Raw genomic sequence first — 20,147 nt, 5'->3', positions numbered from 1 at the left:
TTACAGCCCAAGGCAGCAGGTGCTGGAGAAGCCAAATCCTACAAATCCAAAAAGTTGGACATAAATGTGGTAGGAAGTGGGGAGAAGCAAGAGTGGAGGCTATGAGTTAGCACAAAGGATAATTTTTCCAACTTAAATTCTGGCATGTTCTGTTTCCTTTATTTGAAGAATGAAAGACCCATGAAGTCTTATATTTCTGTATTTTCCCCTACCTTTTCAGAATAAAAAAGAGAAAGTTTTGTCTAATTATGCCTGCAGAATACTCCAGACACAACAATTAAATGGTGTGAAATTGGATCCTTGCTTGCCCTTTATCTTGGCCAGAGAATAGACTGCAGTGGAGAATCTTTTCCATTTTTCACACATTAATCATATTTGTGGTTTGAAACATCCCAGGCAAATACTGTCCTTAGGCCTCAAAATACTTAAAGAGGAATTTCCCTTTGTTCTACACATGAGCAGCAGAAGTTTTAAAAGCTTCTGCCTTTGCAAAGCAAACTGAACAGTGCAAGAGGCAGCAAATCTTCATTTTATAGTGTCAGGGTTGTGTTTGTAATAAAAATATGCACAATACAACCAACAGAGTTAATTTTTTTTCCCTGTTGGTGACTTAAACACCAAAGCAGTGTTCTTGTGTAAAGGACTGTTCTTAACCTGTCTGAAGTATATTGTATTGGCTTGTTCTCAGCAATAAAATACAATCTGCAAAGAATGCAGCCTCCCCATCAGTTTAACTTTATCCCTGTCCTTTTCTCTTTCTTCTCACTGATGCCTGAAAACTGAGTTTGCCTTTCTGCTTGAATAGCAGACTTATAACAAAGTTATTTTGCAGCCAGGGCTGTGATTGATGGATGAAGTTTTTAGGGCTCCATACCTGCAGCTACAGCACTTGCTACTAATGGTGGCAGAAGGGACGATAAAGACACAGGTCTTTTATTTATTCTCCTCCTCACCCTAATTTAAGACCTATTCCTCTGTCAGCTACTTGTCTCTGCCAGCAGTGAATCAAACAAGAACTTCCCTGGATATATTAAGTGTATCTGCACAGCAGTGTTGGCATTTGAGCAGCTCTGCAGCAGGCTGGTTTCACTGCAAAGCAGCTCTGAATAAAACAGCTTTTTAGCTCACAATGCATTTCAGAATGAAAGATAACAAAGCATATTGTTAGAAATAAAGCTGAGGGAGTGTGTCCTATATTAAATATGTCCTGACGGCTGGCATTTGTTTAAAAATGTCCAACTTGGCTCCTGGAAACTGAGCCCCCGGTGTGATCCCTGCCTCCCTCAGCACATAGGGCTGATACAGAAGCTCTCTGCAAGCCACAGCTCCTGCTGATCTGCAGAACATTGGTACAAGAACTCATAGATACATGTACATATTTACACACACACACACGTGTGGATATACCTATTTATACAAACACACACCTGCATGAAGGTAACAGCAGGATCATGGAATCACAGAAGCGTTTGGGCTGGAAGGGACATTAAAGGTCATCTGTCCTGGGGGCAGGGACACCTTTCAGAACCCTACATGTACACATCAGCAATTAATAAAAAGCACAAACACCTCCAAGTGACTCAGCCTGGAGCTAAGGTATAGTTCCATGATGGTTCATACATAACCCTGCATAATGAACACGGCAACAATACAGCAGTAAAACTCAGTTCAGGCCAAGAGCAGCAAAAAAAAGCAACTGTTCTTGTCATTGTCCATCTCTGAGGTGCTCCAAAAGGTAACCACAAAATAGGAAGGTTTGTATGTGAGAGATTCTCATGGTAAAGAAAAATATTTTTAGCTGAGGATGTTTATTTTCTTGGGGATGTAAATACAGGAAAAAAATGTTGCTAGCAAAGCCCCAGGAAGAAGCACTGCAGCTTTGTGCATGGAAAGTAGCTGGAGAAGGCAGCAGCACCATCTGGTGTTCTCTCCAAGCCCCCAGAGAAGTGCCTGGTCCCCACTCACAGCTGTCCTTTAAACTCTGACCTCTTTAACTCACTGAGTGCCATAGAAATGTTTGAATTGTGATGGGAAAGCTCCAGCTAGTTTACACTTAAAGGTGTGCTGAAGATAGGGTTTTTTTGCTACAATTATGAAATTAATGGACTTAGGAGACAGTAATCCCGAAACATAAATCATAGAATCATACAATGGTTTGGGTTGGAAGGGACCTAAAAGATCACCTCGTTCCAACCCTCTCCCATAGGGCGGGGAAATTTCCACAAGCCTGATGCACTTTTGGAAATTTCTGGAACAATATTTTCCTTGCCTATTAAACCAAGATTGCATTTTGTACCCTTGGTGGGAAGTCCTGCTTAAAACCAAAATGCAAACCTTGGATAAAACCTAAATCCAAACCTCAGATCTAGAACAAGTAAGTATTTTTTTCAATCCAAATGAAAATAAATATGCCTCAGTATTTTGAGAGAGCAATTGGCCCTTGTGTTTAAAGATTCCTGAATTTCTTTGTGATTTAGAAAGGAAGAAAGATAACCTGACAGTCAATTCAAATTTCCTCCTGTCATTTTCTCAGCAAGTAATAGCATGTAGAGCTAGAGTGGACAAATACTCCAGGCATAAATAAGCCTATTCACAAGCAAATATGTTTGTTTGTAAGTCGTTATGCTCCTTCACACATGAATACTGAAGCCAAAAAGGCAGGAACTTAGATGAAAACAGGGTATATAAATACATGCCTCCAGCTGCAACAGGGCTCGTGCAGCTGGTCCTGGAAAATGTAACTTGGTACATTCTAAACTAACCAAACCTTGAAAAATACTCCACTTCAACTGCATATTTTGAAATTATTTGTGAGTTAGTGCCCTGCAATAGGTTTTAAACAAAAAATTTGATGGGTGGAATAAACCAAACTCAACCCTCACTTCTCTCTGTAGCTCCAGGACCTCCCTTTGGCCTTGCTCAGGGTAAGCAAAGGGCAGGAGAGGAAGTGGCAGGGAGAGCATCAAGGATGGGTGTCTGCAAATCCTCTGTGTCAGCCCTACACAGAGGCTGTGGGACTTACTGTGGGGTAGGGCTGTGAGCAGAACACGGTGTATTTCCGGATAATGCCGTTCAGCTTCAGGGGAGGCAGCCAGGAGACAAAAACCGTGGAGGCTGAAGCAGCAGCTGCTTTAACTCCAGCGGGAGGACCTGGAACTGGAAAAGCAAAGTGTGTTAGAGTGGCCCAAGGCAGATATGCAATCACCCCAGTGTAATAGAGCAGCTAAGAGGAAAAGGGGAGCGTGCTGCTTTGGTGGCTGTGTCCCCATGGCCTGAGATGGACGCTATGTGTCAGGGAGCAGCCTCCACACTGCCCATGCCAGGGAGAAGGTTTGCGGAGTGTGACCCCATCCTTAAGAGAGAAGAGGATCCTCTTCAGAGGGTCTCAAAGCAGAACCTGCCACTGATGGTTAAACTACTGTGAAGTATCCCCTCCAGCCTGCATAAAATCATAGAATGAACCTGAGAATGGTTTGGGTTGGAAGGGAACTTAAATACCGTCCAATCCACCCCCAGCATGTGCAGGGACACCTTCCACAAGACCAGGTTGCTCAGAGCTCTATCCAACCTGGTCTTGGACACTTCCAGGGATGGGGCATCCACTGAGAAACCTGTGCCAGGGCCTCATGACCCTCACAGTAAAAAATTTCTTCCCTAGATCTAACCTAAATTTCCCCTTTCAGTTGGAACCCAAATGCACACGTGAAAATATTTTGTCTGTGGTCACTGAAATTGCCAAACAACACATTATTATAAATTACCAGCTTTGAACAGACAACCCATGCCAAACTGTTATAAATAATACATGTGTGGACACTTTAATGGACATCCAGAGCAGAGCTGTGAATTTAATGAAGTGGAGTGTAAACGAGCACTGCCTGATGTGACCCACGGCCAGCAAGTGCCACGATGTGTGAGCAGACATCTGCCCACACAGAAGCTCTGTCCCTCACCCTGCCCTTCACAGCTCAGACCTCTCTCTGGCCCTGCAATATGAACACATAGCTATTTCTCTAATTACAGCAGCTATCTATATAAGCCATCAAAAATTATCACAGAGAAAGAGCTAAAACCCCCCCAAACCTCCTGTCTAAAGCCACGTGGAAAAAGCTTCAGCTCAGAAATACCAAAATCTTGCTGTGTAATCTCAACTACATCCCTTTGCAGCCTTGCATTTTGGGAAAGGTTTTAATTTCATGAGCATATGTTGTTTTTCAAACACACATTACACTGTACAGTGTTCTCCAACTTTGGAAACACTCTTTCACTAATGTGCAAAATTGCTAGATTTTTTTTTTTCCCTGCATGCTGGAATATCACATTACACACAAGCTTGTACTTAAACAAAACAAGGGCTTCATTTAACATCAGAATAAATGGGTTTAAAATTTCCTGAAAAACACAACTTTTGTCAAAATATTTAAAAATATTTTAAAACCCAGGAAAATAAATGATTTGAAAGATATTTTAGCACTGCATGTGGTCAATATTCAAGTCAAATTATTAAAATAGATATGTTGTATTGATAATTGCTGCATAGGTTATGAAAGACAAAATGAAACTGTTCTCTGGACTCTTCTCTACAGAACTACTGCTTCATGAGAAATCTGATATTTTTGTCTGATTTCAAGTAAAACTACCAAAATGTTAAAATTTCCAGTGAAATTACCATTGCAATGCCTGATCAGCTTTATTTTCACAGAAAACAGTTATTGTGCAGTTCAGATGCAAAGTCCCTTGTCCAGCAAGCTGATATTCATATATAAATTCTGAATCTTTGTTGTGCCTCAATTAAGCAAGCAGAAATTTTGGTGCTACAGAACTTTGCCCATAAAGAGAAGCCAGCCAGCCAGCCTGGGATCTAAATTTGCTCAGCTTTGTGTAAAAAAAATGTGAGGTGACCCTCAATTTTATATCTGCATAGGTGCTTCTGGAAGACGTGAGAAAACTGACAGGCACCACTCAGTGCAATGTCTCTGGATGTGCATTTTCTATTTATAGTGTGCTGAGAGAGCTAATTAGGCAGCAAGTGAGAACGTCATGATGATAATGGCATGCAAACCCGGCCCCTCGCTGCAAAGGGGCTAATTCAGTTAGCAGCTCTATCCAATGCAGAGTAAATATTGATGCTTGACAGCATCCAACTTGTTATTTATACCCAGCTCATTAGAAATGCTATTTGCTCCTGCTGCTGAAGAGTGAAAGCTGGCTCTCCAGGGTAATTACCTAACCCACAGGAGGATTCCTTTATGGATAGCAATGTTTTCTGGAAATCACTGCAAATAGATGGATGAGGTTAATGCAATTTATTGTTAAATTAGGGTGTGATCTATAGGGACAGGTTCTGATGGTAATTGGTCGTGGCTGTCGACTGTTGAGGGATTAACTCAGAATCCATCTGGCATTTTCCAGTCATTGGGCCTATGTGGGAAACATTCCTTGTCATTGCTGTGTCGCTGTCTGGTGTGAGACCAGCAGAAAGAGGGGCCAGAGAGAAAGTCAGGAAGAGATATAAAAATGAAATTTCCAACCGAAGGACCCCTCCATCTCCTTGGGTTGGAACCAGGCAGCAGTTTTTACAGTGGTGCAAAAATTATTCTGAAAATTCATTTATTGGTCCTCTTTTTGCTGCACTGCTTGGTTGTGCACATGAAAGCTGTGTGTCATTCCACTGTGGGTGTGGAAGTGTTTATATTTCCTCAGCCAGAATCCTGCAGAATCTCATCTGTTGCCTTACAGACCACCACTGTCCTCTATCCAGAGGGTAAAGTCACTGGTTAAACCCATCCCCTGGACCTCATATGAGTTATCTCAGCATTAATTGAAACATTTCTTACTAGACTGGGTTCCTTAAGCATCTGAAGGAGTTGTGGTTGGGGAATGTGGTGCTTGTCTTATCCTGGAGAGGAAAACCCTGAGTCTTGCCAAGCAAACTTAAGGTATTTCCCTCACTGCCATTGCATCCCCAGACTTACAGGCTTCAGTCATTATAAACCAGCAGTATCAGGAGACCTGAGCTGTCTTACTGAATTCTCCATGGACCTTTATTTTCAGCACACTGATTCCCACAGAAAGACAAACTAAATGTGCACAATGCCATTGTTCCTTTTTTTTTTTTCCCATGGTCACCAGGGGTAAAATTACAGTGAGAAGCCAGAGGACAGCCTGGGCTGAGCACAGAGAAGCTGAGGACTGCTTCTAAACAACTTTGCAGCCTTCCAGGGAGCAGATGTGGCAAATTTAAGATCAAAGATGGCCTCATTCTCCAGCTAGCAAGGCTTTGAAAAACACGGAAATAGCATCCTGCTTTCATGTGGAGGAGAACACTTTGTATTCCTGACAGTGCAAGTGAAATGCTAAAGCAGAGCAGGCAATTATCCTGATACGACAGGGCTGGGAAACAGCATTTAGATGTGCCAGATAATGGGGAGGAGCTCCAGGAATTTTCTCATTCTCCTTTTCATAAACAGAGAGATTATCACCATTTTTCTTCACAGTACTGAGCATCAAGGAGGCAAATGCACAGATTGTGGTGCATTTAAGAGTGCTATCGCCCATAAATCAGAAATCTGAGCCCTGTTCTGCAACAGGCTTTTAATTCTGCCCACCACAGGACCACTCCATTGCTGGTTGCACTTCGAAAAATCAAAATAAAATCAACTCCTGACTGCTGCCTGTTTGTTCATGTAGATATCCCACCTCCAATGTACATCTATGCCAGCCAAAACACATCCACATGTGAATTTACTCTGAACTGGCCTCATACTAAGCACATGATTTCTATCAAATCCTGCCAGTTTCCCAAGGGGAACATTTATTATTCTGCGCCTTTTGCTTCATAGTCAAGAAGATAAAATTGGAGATCTTTGACTCTAGGAAAAAAAAAAAAGCATTAAGGGGTCATCAAGGGCAATTTTCCATCACAGAGCCCAGTCACCATCATCAGCTGAACAAGCCCAAGCAGAGCTCTGCTCCAAAGAGTACTGAACATGCACCTGATTGGATTTATGCTTAATCATTTTGGAATAAATGTAAAGCTTGTCAGATGCTGTCTGTGCCTCTCATGCCAATGGCCAGGAAGCCTGGTGTCCAGGGAGAGAAAGGAGAGGAGGAAAATCTCTCTGGATTCAGGCAGAATGGGGCTGGCAGAGGGATTTGCTACTATTTTTCCTTCCTCCTTGCTGCAGCTTTTCCCTGGCTCTGAATGCCAGAAAGCTGGAAGCACAGCACTGCTGCAAAGCCTGTGGCACACAAACAGCTTGCTGTGCACAGGAATGCATTTTCTCCCAAAAAAAAAAGAAAAAGATACAAAAGAGAAATGTGCGTCTAAATGTGTCACAGAGAGCCCAGATGCCACCTCTGACAGACCCAGACCAAATTCCCAACTGCAGGAAGCTTTCCTGGGATGGGGGCTCTGGGCTCTGTGTCGTCCCATGGTCTGCTCAAGGTCAGGGCACTGCTGCCAGCCAAGGTGCTGTGTCATGTTTCAGGCTTGTTCAGGCAGCAAATTCCTTGTTTCAGCTGTAGTTTTCTCATATTGCATTTGCAGCACAGGAGCAGAGAGGAAATTTGTCACACACACTCCCTCTTGCTACAAAATGGAGAAGCTTTTCAAACTGCATTTTGATCTCAGTGGGGAAAAGAACTGGAAGAGCTACTTTAATTTATAATGGTTTATTAAATCAAGTCTCTGGGTGAAGAGGATGAGCAGCTTATTAGAAACTGTAAAGTGGAAAAGGAAAGGGACAAAACCACAATGAGTTTTTAAAAATTGGACTTTTCTGCTTGGCTTGTTTTTCTACCACGAGGAACTCCAAAAGGAGCAGCACCTTTTTCTGAAGTCAGCTTTCAGAAAGAGGGGGGGGAGGTAGATAAAACCCACAAACATGATCACATTGAAAGGAAAGCTCATTTCTTGAAAGCTCATTTCCTATTACTTGCTCGAGTTGTTCCCATTTCCTTCGCTGATCAGCAGCAGTGTCTGACCTCTGGTGTCTAAAATCAGTATCAAACATTACAAGAAATCAAAGCATCAACTCATTCCATCCATGATGAGTGCTTCCCTCCCTGGGTTACCCTTATTTTGCCCCACTGGAGATTTCAAGCCTGCTAAAGAAGTTTTGGGCTGATGTCTTTAGCTGAACACCAACAGAGAAGTCACAGGAGGCCACAGCTGGCTTTTCCAGCAGCAGTGGAAAATGCTGCACCATTGATTTTACAAAGAAAAGTTTCCTCTCATGTAAAAATAATGAAAAAAAGGGAATGGAATTAATGATGTGATTTGGCCTCATAGCAATAATGATGTGGAGGGTTTGGCAGCCACTGAAAAATATCCCGGATTTACAGATTTTATTAGAGGAGGGTGGAATATCTTGTATCATAATTTTAGCCAGATAAGGTCTGGGAGCAGAGAAAGAAGGTTTCCAGTTCTAGGCTCTGTTAAGATTCCAATTAATTTTCACATGCCAAGAGAGTGCTTAAACTCACTTCAGGGCAGGATCTTTTAGGTGCACTGGAATTAGTCCAACTGAATAATCCTCTACAGGACACTTTTCCTTAGAAAATTACAGTAGAAATATCCCTTCTTCTGAGGAATGAGACACCTGTTTGGTGCATGGAGTTTGGCAATGTGAATGCTCTTTCCCTCTTTAACTTCCACACCCTTCAGGAGGTTTAGATCCAGGATTTTGGGTTTGGCTTATGCTTAACTGCAGGTCTCTGTATATTCCACTCAAAACTGTTCCTGCCCTTAATAAAAAGTAGTGAAGCTGAAGATGAACATGAAATCACTGTATTTTCTGGAACGCCTTTCCATTTAGTTTTCTGGACAAAAGATTTAATGAATGGAACCAGTGTGAGGCATGAGGAAATCTCTGAAAAGGTTAGTCAGGCTGCCTCAGGGCGAGTTATTGCCGAGCTGCCAGGAGGATTAAAGATGAGAGATGAGCCTTTGCACAGCTGCCAAACACAGTCTGAGGCAATGTACTCCCCTCATCAGGGCCTGTCTGATCCCAGAGATGGAGAGGGCAAAAGAGCCACCATCAAGAATTAAGGATGAGCAAATGAGGAAGAGATGGGCTAAGGGAAAAAAAACAAAAAAACAAAACAAAACAAAAAACCAAACAAAAAACCAACCAAACAAAAACAAACAAACAAAAAAAAACAAACAAAAAAAAAAAAAGAAGAAATATTTGAGGCTTCTAACATGAACCAGATGTCCCCAAGACCAGCCTGTCCCCAAGCTCCTGGAGCAATGTGGGACATTACCTCTGGCTCCTGGTGGTGTAAATCCCACTTCAAAGGCTCAGGGCTGAGAGCCTTTGTGTTCAGAAAGAGTTCAGGGAAGGTTTGCTATGCTGGGATCTACTTGACAAAAAGTAACTTGAAAATGCAGCATGTGTTTTACAGTTCTCTTACATTTTAGATTTTTTCATGGAAATAAAACCCTCTACTTCCAAGCACTGGGTGTCCCAAGAGCATCTGACTCAGGACTTGGGTGCTTCAAAGTAGTTACTAAAGGACTTTAGGCTGGGATCAGAACATTCAGTGTTTGAGACACTCAAGTCTAGAGCTCAGCAATTTTCATTTACTGCATCCCCTGCATACAACCACAGCTGGGGGCACATGACCTTAGAATGCATGTAAATTTTAGAATGAGCCCCTTAATACTTTATTGGAAAAAAACTGGTAACTTTCATCAAGTAATCTTTTATTGGCAAAAAAGTACCAAAAGTTCATCAAGCCAGTTAATCTACTGAACATGATCCCTTGTCACTTTTGTAAATCTCATTACAAATAAAAAAGTTGGCAAATATATTCATTCATTCACAAGTGACGAATAAAGTGGATAAATAAGAATAAAAAATCCATTGACTAATTTCCTTGAAAACATTGCATAACTCATAGGAGAATTTACCAATCAAACATTATTCAAGTAACCTCAATTGATAGGACTGTGGGCACTTTCATCTGTGCCACGAAAATTCTTGATCCAGATTTCCAAAAGCATTTAGGGGATCCAAAAATATGTATGTACATCTCATAGTGTTTTCAAGGCATTAAAAAGGTTAGGGACAAAACCTCCCCTGAATTTGAAATTCTAGTCCTTCAGAAACAGATCAGTGCATGGCATCCTACAGAGCGACCTGAATTGATTATAATAGTTACAATTACAAGAAAGCGATTATGGAATCTCACGTGTCTGTACCTGTGTATGATTAAAAGTTTCTTTAACTTTCAGCATTAGGAATTGAATTCTCCATGCTTTGGTCTAGGAACAAAGGTAAGACATTTTTGTTCTTTATTTTTCTTTTGAGAGAAGGTGTATTTGGAGGACTTTTATATATATATACTGAGAAAATATTCTTAGTGGGATATAAGTTATATAAATAGTCCCAGAATTGTCTCTCCTCACTTCTTCATTTTCACAGAATCACCAAGTGGCCTGGATAGGAAGGGACCTTAAAGATTATCTGTTCCATCCTCCTGCCATGGGCAGGGACACCTCCCACTGTCCCAGGCTGCTCCCAGCCCCAATGTCCAGCCTGGCCTTGGACACTGCCAGGGATCCAGGGGCAGCCCCAGCTGCTCTGGGCACCCTGTGCCAGGGCCTGCCCACCCTGCCAGGGAACAATTCCTGCCCAATCTCCCATCCAGCCCTGCCCTCTGGCACTGGGAAGCCATTCCCTGGCTCCTGGCCCTCCATGCCTTGGCAATTGTCTCTCTCCAGGTTTCCTGCAGCTCCTTCAGGCCCTGCAAGGCCACACTGAGCTCAGCCCAAAGCTTCTCCTCTCCAGGCTGAACAATGCCAGCTCTCGCAGCCTTTCCTCCCAGCAGAGCTGCTCCATCCCTCTGCTCATCCTGGTGCCTCCTCTGGCCTCTCTCCAGCAGCTCCACGTCCTCCCTGTGCTGGGCCCCAGGGCTGGGTTCTCAATCTCTGCATGTCTGTGTACAGTATCTGCCTGAGACATATGAACATCTCCTGGGTGAGAATGGAAAATGCTTTCACTCCTTACCATCCTCTTTAGTGCGGGTGAAGATCTGCTCGCTCCTCACTCCATCCCCAGCTCGGGTAAAAGCCAGCACCTGGATGCTGTAGTTGGTATATTTTTCCAGACCATCCAGCTCCAGGGATGGCTGGGTAGTAGTGACATTCTTTATCTCTCCCAGCTCTATAAAATAAAATAAAAAGGAAGTGGAGTTATTGCCAAGTGCACTCTTCTCCCAGGTGTTGATACCTGCAGTGGAAATATTGGGTGTACCAGACAAGTAACACTTCATTATTACAGAACAGCAATGAATTATAATGAATTAAAATGGATTCATTTATGTCCTGACTTCTTACCACTTGAAGAAGACCCACTTTTCATTTTCAAACTCTTTTTTTTTGTTGCAATTTTTTAAAAAATACGATGAAGAGAATTGAAGAAATTCTACAAGCAATGAGATTTTTCATAAAGAGCAGATAACAAGAGGGGATTATTGCAAAACATCCCCTAGAGAAAAAAAATGAGAACGTCGGTTATCTTCATAAAGATTTTCTGGTTATGAGAAAGACCATTTCTCATAAGGAAAATGAAGAAAAAGTCCCCTTTATTTTAAAATATGCAGCAAGTGCTGCTGCAAAGCACTTGACAGCAGCAATACTGGCTAACAATAGATCTGAACAGTAAAATCAGATTTACTTGCAGGAAGATGATGCATTTCATAGGAATCTTTTTTTTGCAGCAAGCTAAGAAGTACAACCCATATGGCAAAAAAGCTTTAAACATATTTAGGGCAGCAAATAAAGCTGAATAAATGAAGAAAATCCAGTTTTAAGCATGGCGTCACTGTAAACATTAAATTTTATACCCTACATGTCTACATTTTTCTGTATGCTTCTCATGCATTTTTCATCTGTATTTTTAAAGAAATTGGTGGTGATTTCCAAATATTTTTGAGTCTACCACTACCAGCAGTGACAATGGGCCTCTGGGTTACATTTCCACTCTGAATTCCCCTGTCCACACTAACAGAGGCCAGGATTTGCACAATTGCAGGTTAGACTGAACTGTGGTTCTGGTGGATGAAAGAAAAAGAAGGGAGAGAGCTGTGAAAAATCCACAGGGCAAGTAGGAATAAAGTCACATGCATCTCAAACCTACTAATTTGTTTAATTTACAAGAAAGGGCCATACATGCAATTATCATCACACAATAAATTAAGATTAGTAAGGCATCACATTTCTCCTTTGATCCTTTCACTCAGTCTCTGCTCTGGAGCCTATTTCCCCAGGAATTATGCTAAGAGTACAAAACAACAGAAGAGACTGGCATGGAAATAATGAGATTTTCCTGAAAACATTTCCTTCTTTTGCCCTCAGCTATGGAGATGAAAAGTGTCCTATCAAAAAATAAGCAATAGTGTATCGAGTAGGCAAAGAGATAACCAACCAAATAAGAGTGAAAACCAGGTTTGGGTTGGTTTTTTCTAGATCCATGTCACCATTCTTATAAAAAAACCCCAATTTTGGACTCTGCAACTGAGGTGAAATTTGCTCAGGTGATGTTGGGTACCACGGGAGTGTTGCAAACCCATGGCGGGAGCCTTCCCTGAGGTTCCTCCAGGCAGCTTTGCTGCTCTGTTAAATTAGGAAGAATTATTGCTTCCTCACAGGTAGACAAAGTTTTCTCTAAACCAAAGAGAAAGGGAGTAAAATGCCTTCACAGCAGAGAGAAAATTATATAAAGGCCACATACAGCTTTTTACTTGGTAATGGATTGGTTCCTCTCACCTCCATCCAAGAGGTTGGCCCAGTAGATAACCCTGAATCCCTGCAGGATCCCATTCAGGGTTTCCTTTGCCAGCGTTGACCAGGAAATGGAGATGGTTTCTGGGGACGTGGCAGTGGCTTGCACATTCCCTGGAGGGCAACTGGGCACTGGAATAAGAGATTCACCATTTTAATACACTGGATACAACTCGATATTCATCTTTTAGCTACCCTTTATTTTCACTGCTATCCCACCACTCAATATTTAATAGCCATTACACACTTCTAACAATGCAAAACCTTTATTCTTGCTATAATCCACGTTTCTGCAAGTGCAGCTGTTTTCCCTGGAATGACTTTTGATGTACTATTTCCCCACTTGATGACTTGTCTTTTAAAAGGCTTTTTGTTGCTTCTTTTGAAAGATAAACGTGGAACAGAAATGTGCAGAACATTCTGTAAGTAATTTACACATATTTTTTAAAGTTTACAGCCAAATTTGTATCTTTGTGGACAATTCTAACGTCCTTCTAAATTTGGTGGAGGGAGAAAGCAAGTGAGCACTTCTTTAAAAAACATAGCAAAAATGGTCATAAAATATTTTAATGGACATTTGGAAAAACTGGAAAAAGTCAACCAAATCTAAGGCATTTTCTGTTGGCCATTTATTGTCAAAGCAATACAGCAGAATTAGTAACTGGCATTGCTTTTAAAGCTTGTGGCATCTTTAACTCTAAGAGGGACCCAAAACTGAGTGACAACCAAAAAAAATTCCAGGAACATCAAGCAAGCTGGATTCTGAGGAAAAAAAAATCCCATTTTTATAATATAAAATATATGCCTGTGTGAGCATACTTCCTTGTGAGGTCTGGCAGTGAGCTATGCCTAGAAATGTTTAGAGTAAATAACACCCATCAGCCTTTCATGAAAAGCCTGCCTCAAAATCTGTGCCTCTTGAGGATTTTAGATGTCTGATATTCCATTTTGTCCATTGAAAAGTCACATTCCAAGCTGGCACTGGTTTCAGGATATTGGTGTTGCTTTACAGTAGCTGAAAATCTTGCACTGCCTTTAGGATTATTATCTGCTGTTATACTCCTCTAAAATACAGAACCCTTTTTTTTTGGTCTGGGATCATTCTCTTTTTCCACTAGAGGACTCCCTCTCATTGTTTGAGAAGTACTTTTTATGGAGTTTGAAAAAAAAAAAATCTGTATCGTTCCTTGGATTAGACAGGGTGAATTTTGCCTGAAATAGGAATGATTTTTCTGTCAGTGGTCTGGATAGCCTTAGTTAAACACACATCTCTTTTAATACTGACAAGACTGTGCAGTGCAAGAGCTCTGCTTACACAGCAGATTCATCAGAAAACAAAAGAAATCCAACAAAAATAACAATATTTCTTCACCTTTCAGAGGTTCGCTTCTCAAAACTATGATGAGATGACTCTGGAGCAATGATGAGATCACAAAATTTGCAAATATGTGAACACCAAAGCATCTGGCTTCTTAATGAAAGTTTTGGTCTCAGTCAATGTCATTCACAGCAGGATATATCACATTAGTACAGTTTTTATTTACCTGGTAAAATAAATTCACTCTTGCAATGAAAATCAGACAAGCTCCAGGACCAGACTCTTCTCTTGCACCTTTCTATCTAATGTTTGGTCTTTTATCATCCCTACTTTGATCATCACCAATCAAACAACAAATGCAACAAGGTAAAAAGACAGAAAATAGTAATAATAATAATAGTAATAATAATAATGTGTCCCATGAGAGTTGTTTGCCAAGGACCTACCGTCCTCAAGAGTTGTGGTGATGATTTCCTGAGAAGAAGGTCCGATGCCAGCCCGGTTACAGGCCTGCACCACCATGCCATACTGGGTGAACTTTTTCAGGTTATTCAGTGTATAAACCTCACTGTCCCCGGTGGTGTCGATGCTGATGATGTTGAACTGGAAGTTTCCCCCCGCGCTGTACTCCCGATAACCTATCTGGTACCCACGGATAATTCCATTCTGCAAATGCTTCTTTGGAGCCTAAACAGAAAATGGAAAGTTACACATTGAGTGCACACATCCAAAGTTATGCTGTTCCCCCTAAAACTTTTGAAAAATGGACAAGTTTAACCTTTTTTTTTCTTACTGAATGCAAATCTATTTCTAGGTAAAAATTCAAAAATACTCCCTGCACATGAAGAAGCTGCTTTTATCAATGATATAAATTTCAGGTGTGATTCTTTCAAATCTGTGCTAAAAGACCTTTAAATGGTTCATGCACAAAAAATCAGATTAAGAGACACTCTTGAGTTTGAATTTATGATGTTTTGTTCTCTTACCAGGTGAATCACTCCAAGCTGAGTTGATAAGGGTATATTTGCATTCCAGGCCACCATTCACTACTAATTGTGTTTTTGTCAGGAGCCCCCACCATTCACTGAACCTTTAGGAGGGCATTTATTGATCTGTGCAAGGCAGTCACGGGAGTTTATTCAGTCCCACGTATTAGGAAAATTTTATGCTGTGCTTTGAAATGTGCTTCTGTTCATTCAGTGTGTAGTGGAGAAAGATGATTAGATAACGAGTGCTGGAGGCAACAATGATTTGGAAAGCAGGGATTTGCATATGGAATAGCTGCAATATATCTGGCATTCAGGGATATGGACAGCACAAAATGGTTGGGCCATAATTATGTGCCACATTTCTCAGTCACAGTGGAAGATTCCCTGGTCCTGACTAGTGGAAATCATTTGTGTGCTCCGCAATATAAAAGGTGATCTAGTGCAAAGCAGGGGTTTTCAGCTCAGGGAAAAAGCTTGTTATTGACAGCAATACCTATTAAAATTCTATTTAAATAATATTGGACTAATTTCAATATATGATAATGTTCCTGATTTTCTATGTATACGAGGCATAATTAGTATAAGCATTTTAAGGTACAGTTTGTAATACAGGAGCAAAAAACTCTTTCCAATCCTCCAAACCTCTTTCATATTCTCAACAGATGCCCACAAGCTCATCTATCCCACTGGCCCATAAAAAGGTCTTTGTGACACAATTTATCTGCAAAGGGTTGGACTGGCAGAGGCAGCAACTTTGTCTACTCCCATTAAATCTCCTGAGGAACAGATTCTCAAGAAAAACTCATTTCTGCCACAGGACCTGCCTGTTTTGGGGAGTTTATAGTCCACTGGCCAAAAGTCTCATTGGAGATAATAAAACCAGGGCAGGATTCACCTTCATCCACTATCCTTGAATCATTTCTCTGCAAAAGCCAGCACCCTTTCAAATTTAAAATGTGTGTCACTGTATGGAACTGACTGATTGAATGATCTCTTCAGATGGTTTTTTTTTCTCCGTCCTGCCTTGAGAAACAGACATAGAACTCAAAGTGAGGATACAATGCCTGGAGGAACCCAGAGTGCAGAGAATGTTTCTCTGCCTGTTTTGAAGGGTTCTACCCCCCTGGACAACACTGTTTTTGACCTTCGTCCTTGGAGAAGATGCCTACCCTCTGGGAAGAATTAGAATCTACACTGGTGTGAAGTAGGTGATAGAATACTAGGTAAGATTGTCACAGGGTGAAAAATTTACAAGATTTGAGTTTGTTAATATAGTAAATAGATAAAAGCAAAAAACTTCAAAATGGAGGATTGTTGTTGTTCTCCAGACCTTCTTCTTCATCTATTACTCCATATTCTGCAGTAGAAGTAGTTTGGAATGACTGGATAAAGAATTCCGCAGTTCCTGTCCACGTGACTAGATGATTTCTTATACATTGGTGGAAATGTAAAAATAATGTACACTTTTAGTGCCCATTGGTTAATTTACCTTTAAAAGACTGTGCAAATCTTGATAATTGGGCATTGTCCTGCATTCTCCGCTCTGTGCTATGTCTGGGTCACGTTAAGTGGCTCTATTCCTCTGATAAGATTTCATAAACAACTATCTGAAAGCATAGAAGGCTGATAGCACCGTTCATGTATTGAACTCCTGGCAAAGACTCTCAAATTCTCCCCCAGCAGGGGAGGCGTAGTCAGGGCACGGTCAGTGTCAAATGCCCATTGTATTACTTGGATCAGATGTAGCTGGCCAAATCACCAGATTCAGTTCTTGAGATCCTTGTAAGTCACACTGCAGGGATAAGGATGGGGTTTTGGGAATCTAAGAGTATAATTGTTTCCTGTTTGAATATTTCTCTGGTTCTTTTTGTCAAACCCTCCCTAACTTCTTTAGAAACACAGAGGTTGTTTTAATACCAGAGCTCTTTGGGTGTAACTTATTCTGGACAATTCCATGGCTTTGTGATCTTTAAATGTTTGGAGAAGAAGGTATTTTTAGGTGGGTCTGTGGGGTGGAAACTAAGGTCAGATTTTTGTCTTTGACTTCAGATATCTTCATAGAATCACTGAATGGCTTGGGTGGGAAGGGACCTTAAAGACCACCCAGTGCCACCCCTGCCATGGCAGGGACACCTCCCACTGTGCCAGGCTGCTCCAAGCCCCAATGTCCAGCCTGGCCTTGGGCACTGCCAGGGATCCAGGGGCAGCCCCAGCTGCTCTGGGCACCCTGTGCCAGGGCCTGCCCACCCTGCCAGGGAACAATTCCTGCCCAATCTCCCATCCAGCCCTGCCCTCTGGCACTGGGAAGCCATTCCCTGGCTCCTGGCCCTCCAGCCCTTGGGAATTGTCTCTCTCCAGCTTTCCTGCAGCTCCTTCAGGCCCTGCAAGGCCACACTGAGCTCAGCCCAAAGCTTCTCCTCTCCAGGCTGAACAATCCCAGCTCTCGCAGCCTTTCCTCCCAGCAGAGCTGCTCCATCCCTCTGCTCATTTTGATTGACAACAAATTGACTTCCAGACAAACAGTTTGAACAAAGCAGCCACAACAGCCTCTTCACTGAGAATTCTGCAATTATACTTTTTCACTTTGAATGGGGATAAAATGAAAAACTGATTTTTTCACAAACTTCTTCATAATTGTTTTAAGTCAAGGAATTGTTTTTCTTTAAATAAAATATTAACATTTTACCTTTTTTTTTTTACTTTTTTTTTTTCTTTTTTTCCACTTTGAAACATTACACAGTATAAAACAAACTCCTAGTCACTTCAGGGCAAAGCACCGGAATGTTCTGCTTCACAACAAATCCAATGTTCCTTACTATTATGACCTGAATACTTCATTTTCAGTTGACTTTTTGCACACATAACTCATTTGATAAATAATCCTTCTGATGTATAGACATATTTTTGGTAGAAAATTGAGTGAAGCAACTTAGTGTTCTTGGGGAAAAATATTGTAAACCTTGTCAGTAGCCATAGAACATTAGGAAAAAATAAGTTTCAGTCCATGACCTAACTTTTTTTCTCACAAAATTCAATATTTTGTAAAACAGGATATCAATAACTTTTGTAAAGTATGACACTCCATAGTTTTGTGTGTGTGTAAATAGGAATAAAGAGGAGAAGGAATTAGGCCATGTCTAAATTTAATGGGTTCATTTACCTAATGTAAAATACTACATGGAAAAGATAATGAATATTATCATGCTCTTTTCTAAATGAGAATTCCTGTTTAATTCCCATTATCTCTGCACCAGTTTAAACTACCAAAAAGTGGTGAGTTTTATTTAACAGCTCAGTCTGAAACCCAGTGTTCTGTGTGGACACACAGAAATTGGATCAAATAAATCACAGACCAATACAACTTTGCTTAACTAGGATTTTCTAAGAGTGGGCTAAGACAAAACTTTAAATGAAGATTTACAGCTGAAGCAAGCTGCAGAACTGGCATTTAATACAAGATGAAAGATAATCAATGTGTTATTCCCTGCCCCTTTTGCCGTTATTGACACTGTATTTTAATAAAGTTTGCCAGCTTTAAATATAACCACGGTTTTCAGCACAATCCCTTTTGTACAATTGCCTTTCGTGGCTGAAGCTCCACATGCCTCCAAAATAAAAGTTACCAAGGTCAGGTTTTTTTCTTGTTTTTTGGCTTCCAAGACAACATAGGATTGAGCTCATGGGGTATTTCTTTATTCTTAATTACAATGTATTGCTCACTCAACGAGTGCCTTCTGCACAGCATCATAGGGACCTACCCCAAAGTTAGGATTCAGCATGGAGCCAAACTGGATTATGTCTGTGGGACCATCTTAAAATAACCTTTTTGAGTAATGGACTAAAACTGCTCTGACCTGGAGAAAACTGCAAAAAATCAATGGAAGTAAACAGCTCACTCCTGGTTTGGGACTTCTTAATAGGGAAGAGAAGATTTTTTCATCAGCTTACAAATGGTCATTCAGGAAATCACTCTTCCAATAAATCAGGACTACACAAGCTCTTACCCAGCCCAGTGACTTCACCTTAAGCTTATTTCAAAATGTGAAAATCCATCTCTCCCTTCAGCTCACGAGACCAGGCTAATGAAGTGTATATTCAATATATAACTCATTTCTGTGAATATCTTGTTGTATTAGATACTGATCTTTGCTTGACAAGAATTCACAAACCAAATTCCCAACATGATCTTGAGAACACAACCCCAGCTGCTCATTTGATATCCTTCAATCTCAGACAACACCCAGAGACCAGGACATGCTCAGTTGTACTTGAAGTGTCCTTGAAGTACAAATTGAACCATATTTTAGGCAGTTATTGAAATGTAGGTGTGGGAATTCTGCTTGTCCTGTAGCTGCCTGTTCACATCTGTGTCTATAAAATTTAATGGCAAACCTTCAGAACCACAGACAGCAGCTATAAACTCCAGCAGTGAGCCAGTGGTGCCCATCTTCTCTTGCTGCTTTTAAAAATATCCCCCAAAGTGAACTTTCTAAAAAAAATCAAGCAAAGCCTTTCAATCTGCCTGCCCATAAATCCACAAAAACAAGTTCAGGCATAGAAACTTGAAGGTTATAGTTGACCTGAGCAGATACTCACACTTCTTAAGTGGTTTACAAAAGAAAAAACCTATTAAGCATTTGTTTCAGTTGTTGAGAATCACTGTACACCCTTGCATGGCTTCAAAAGCTGCTCCTTCTTTTGCTCCACAAGTCTGTGACTAGTGACAAATATCTTCTGGTTTTGGAAACCATTTGATGAAAAGCAATGCTGATATAAATTTAAGATGTGGACAAGATCCAAGAACCAGCACTGCACTTTTTGTGACCTGTGCAGAACCTGCCTTTTAAGGAACTGGCTTAAAACTAGAATATATTCATTACTGTGCAATAAATAACCACTCACTCAGAGATATTTGGTTAATAAGCAGAACCTCACTGCTCCTGACCTTCTGAATGATCCATATAGACAAAAGTCACATTATCTACATTTGCAGGAGTAATTAACATCAAGATAGAAATTAATCATTATTTTTATTATGCCACCATACCAC

General features: G+C 41.0%; 1 protein-coding gene across 3 annotated transcripts in view; it reads right to left on the bottom strand.

Moving 5' to 3' along the window:
• DSCAM (DS cell adhesion molecule) overlaps positions 1-20,147 on the bottom strand; it is a 434,764-nt gene that overhangs the window by 69,657 nt on the left and 344,960 nt on the right. For all 3 annotated transcript variants that reach the window (XM_048290724.1, XM_048290735.1, XM_048290723.1), the window contains exons 17-20: positions 14,555-14,795; positions 12,776-12,922; positions 11,016-11,171; positions 3,023-3,156 (exon numbers count right to left, since the gene is read on the bottom strand). In XM_048290724.1, coding sequence (XP_048146681.1) covers positions 3,023-3,156; positions 11,016-11,171; positions 12,776-12,922; positions 14,555-14,795 — 678 coding nt within the window. The remainder of the gene's footprint in view (positions 1-3,022; positions 3,157-11,015; positions 11,172-12,775; positions 12,923-14,554; positions 14,796-20,147) is intronic.

This window comes from Corvus hawaiiensis, chromosome 2 (genome assembly GCF_020740725.1).
Source record: "Corvus hawaiiensis isolate bCorHaw1 chromosome 2, bCorHaw1.pri.cur, whole genome shotgun sequence".
NCBI lineage: Eukaryota > Metazoa > Chordata > Aves > Passeriformes > Corvidae > Corvus > Corvus hawaiiensis.
Note: the sequence above shows the minus strand (reverse complement) of the source record. Positions and strands in the feature narration are given on the sequence as shown.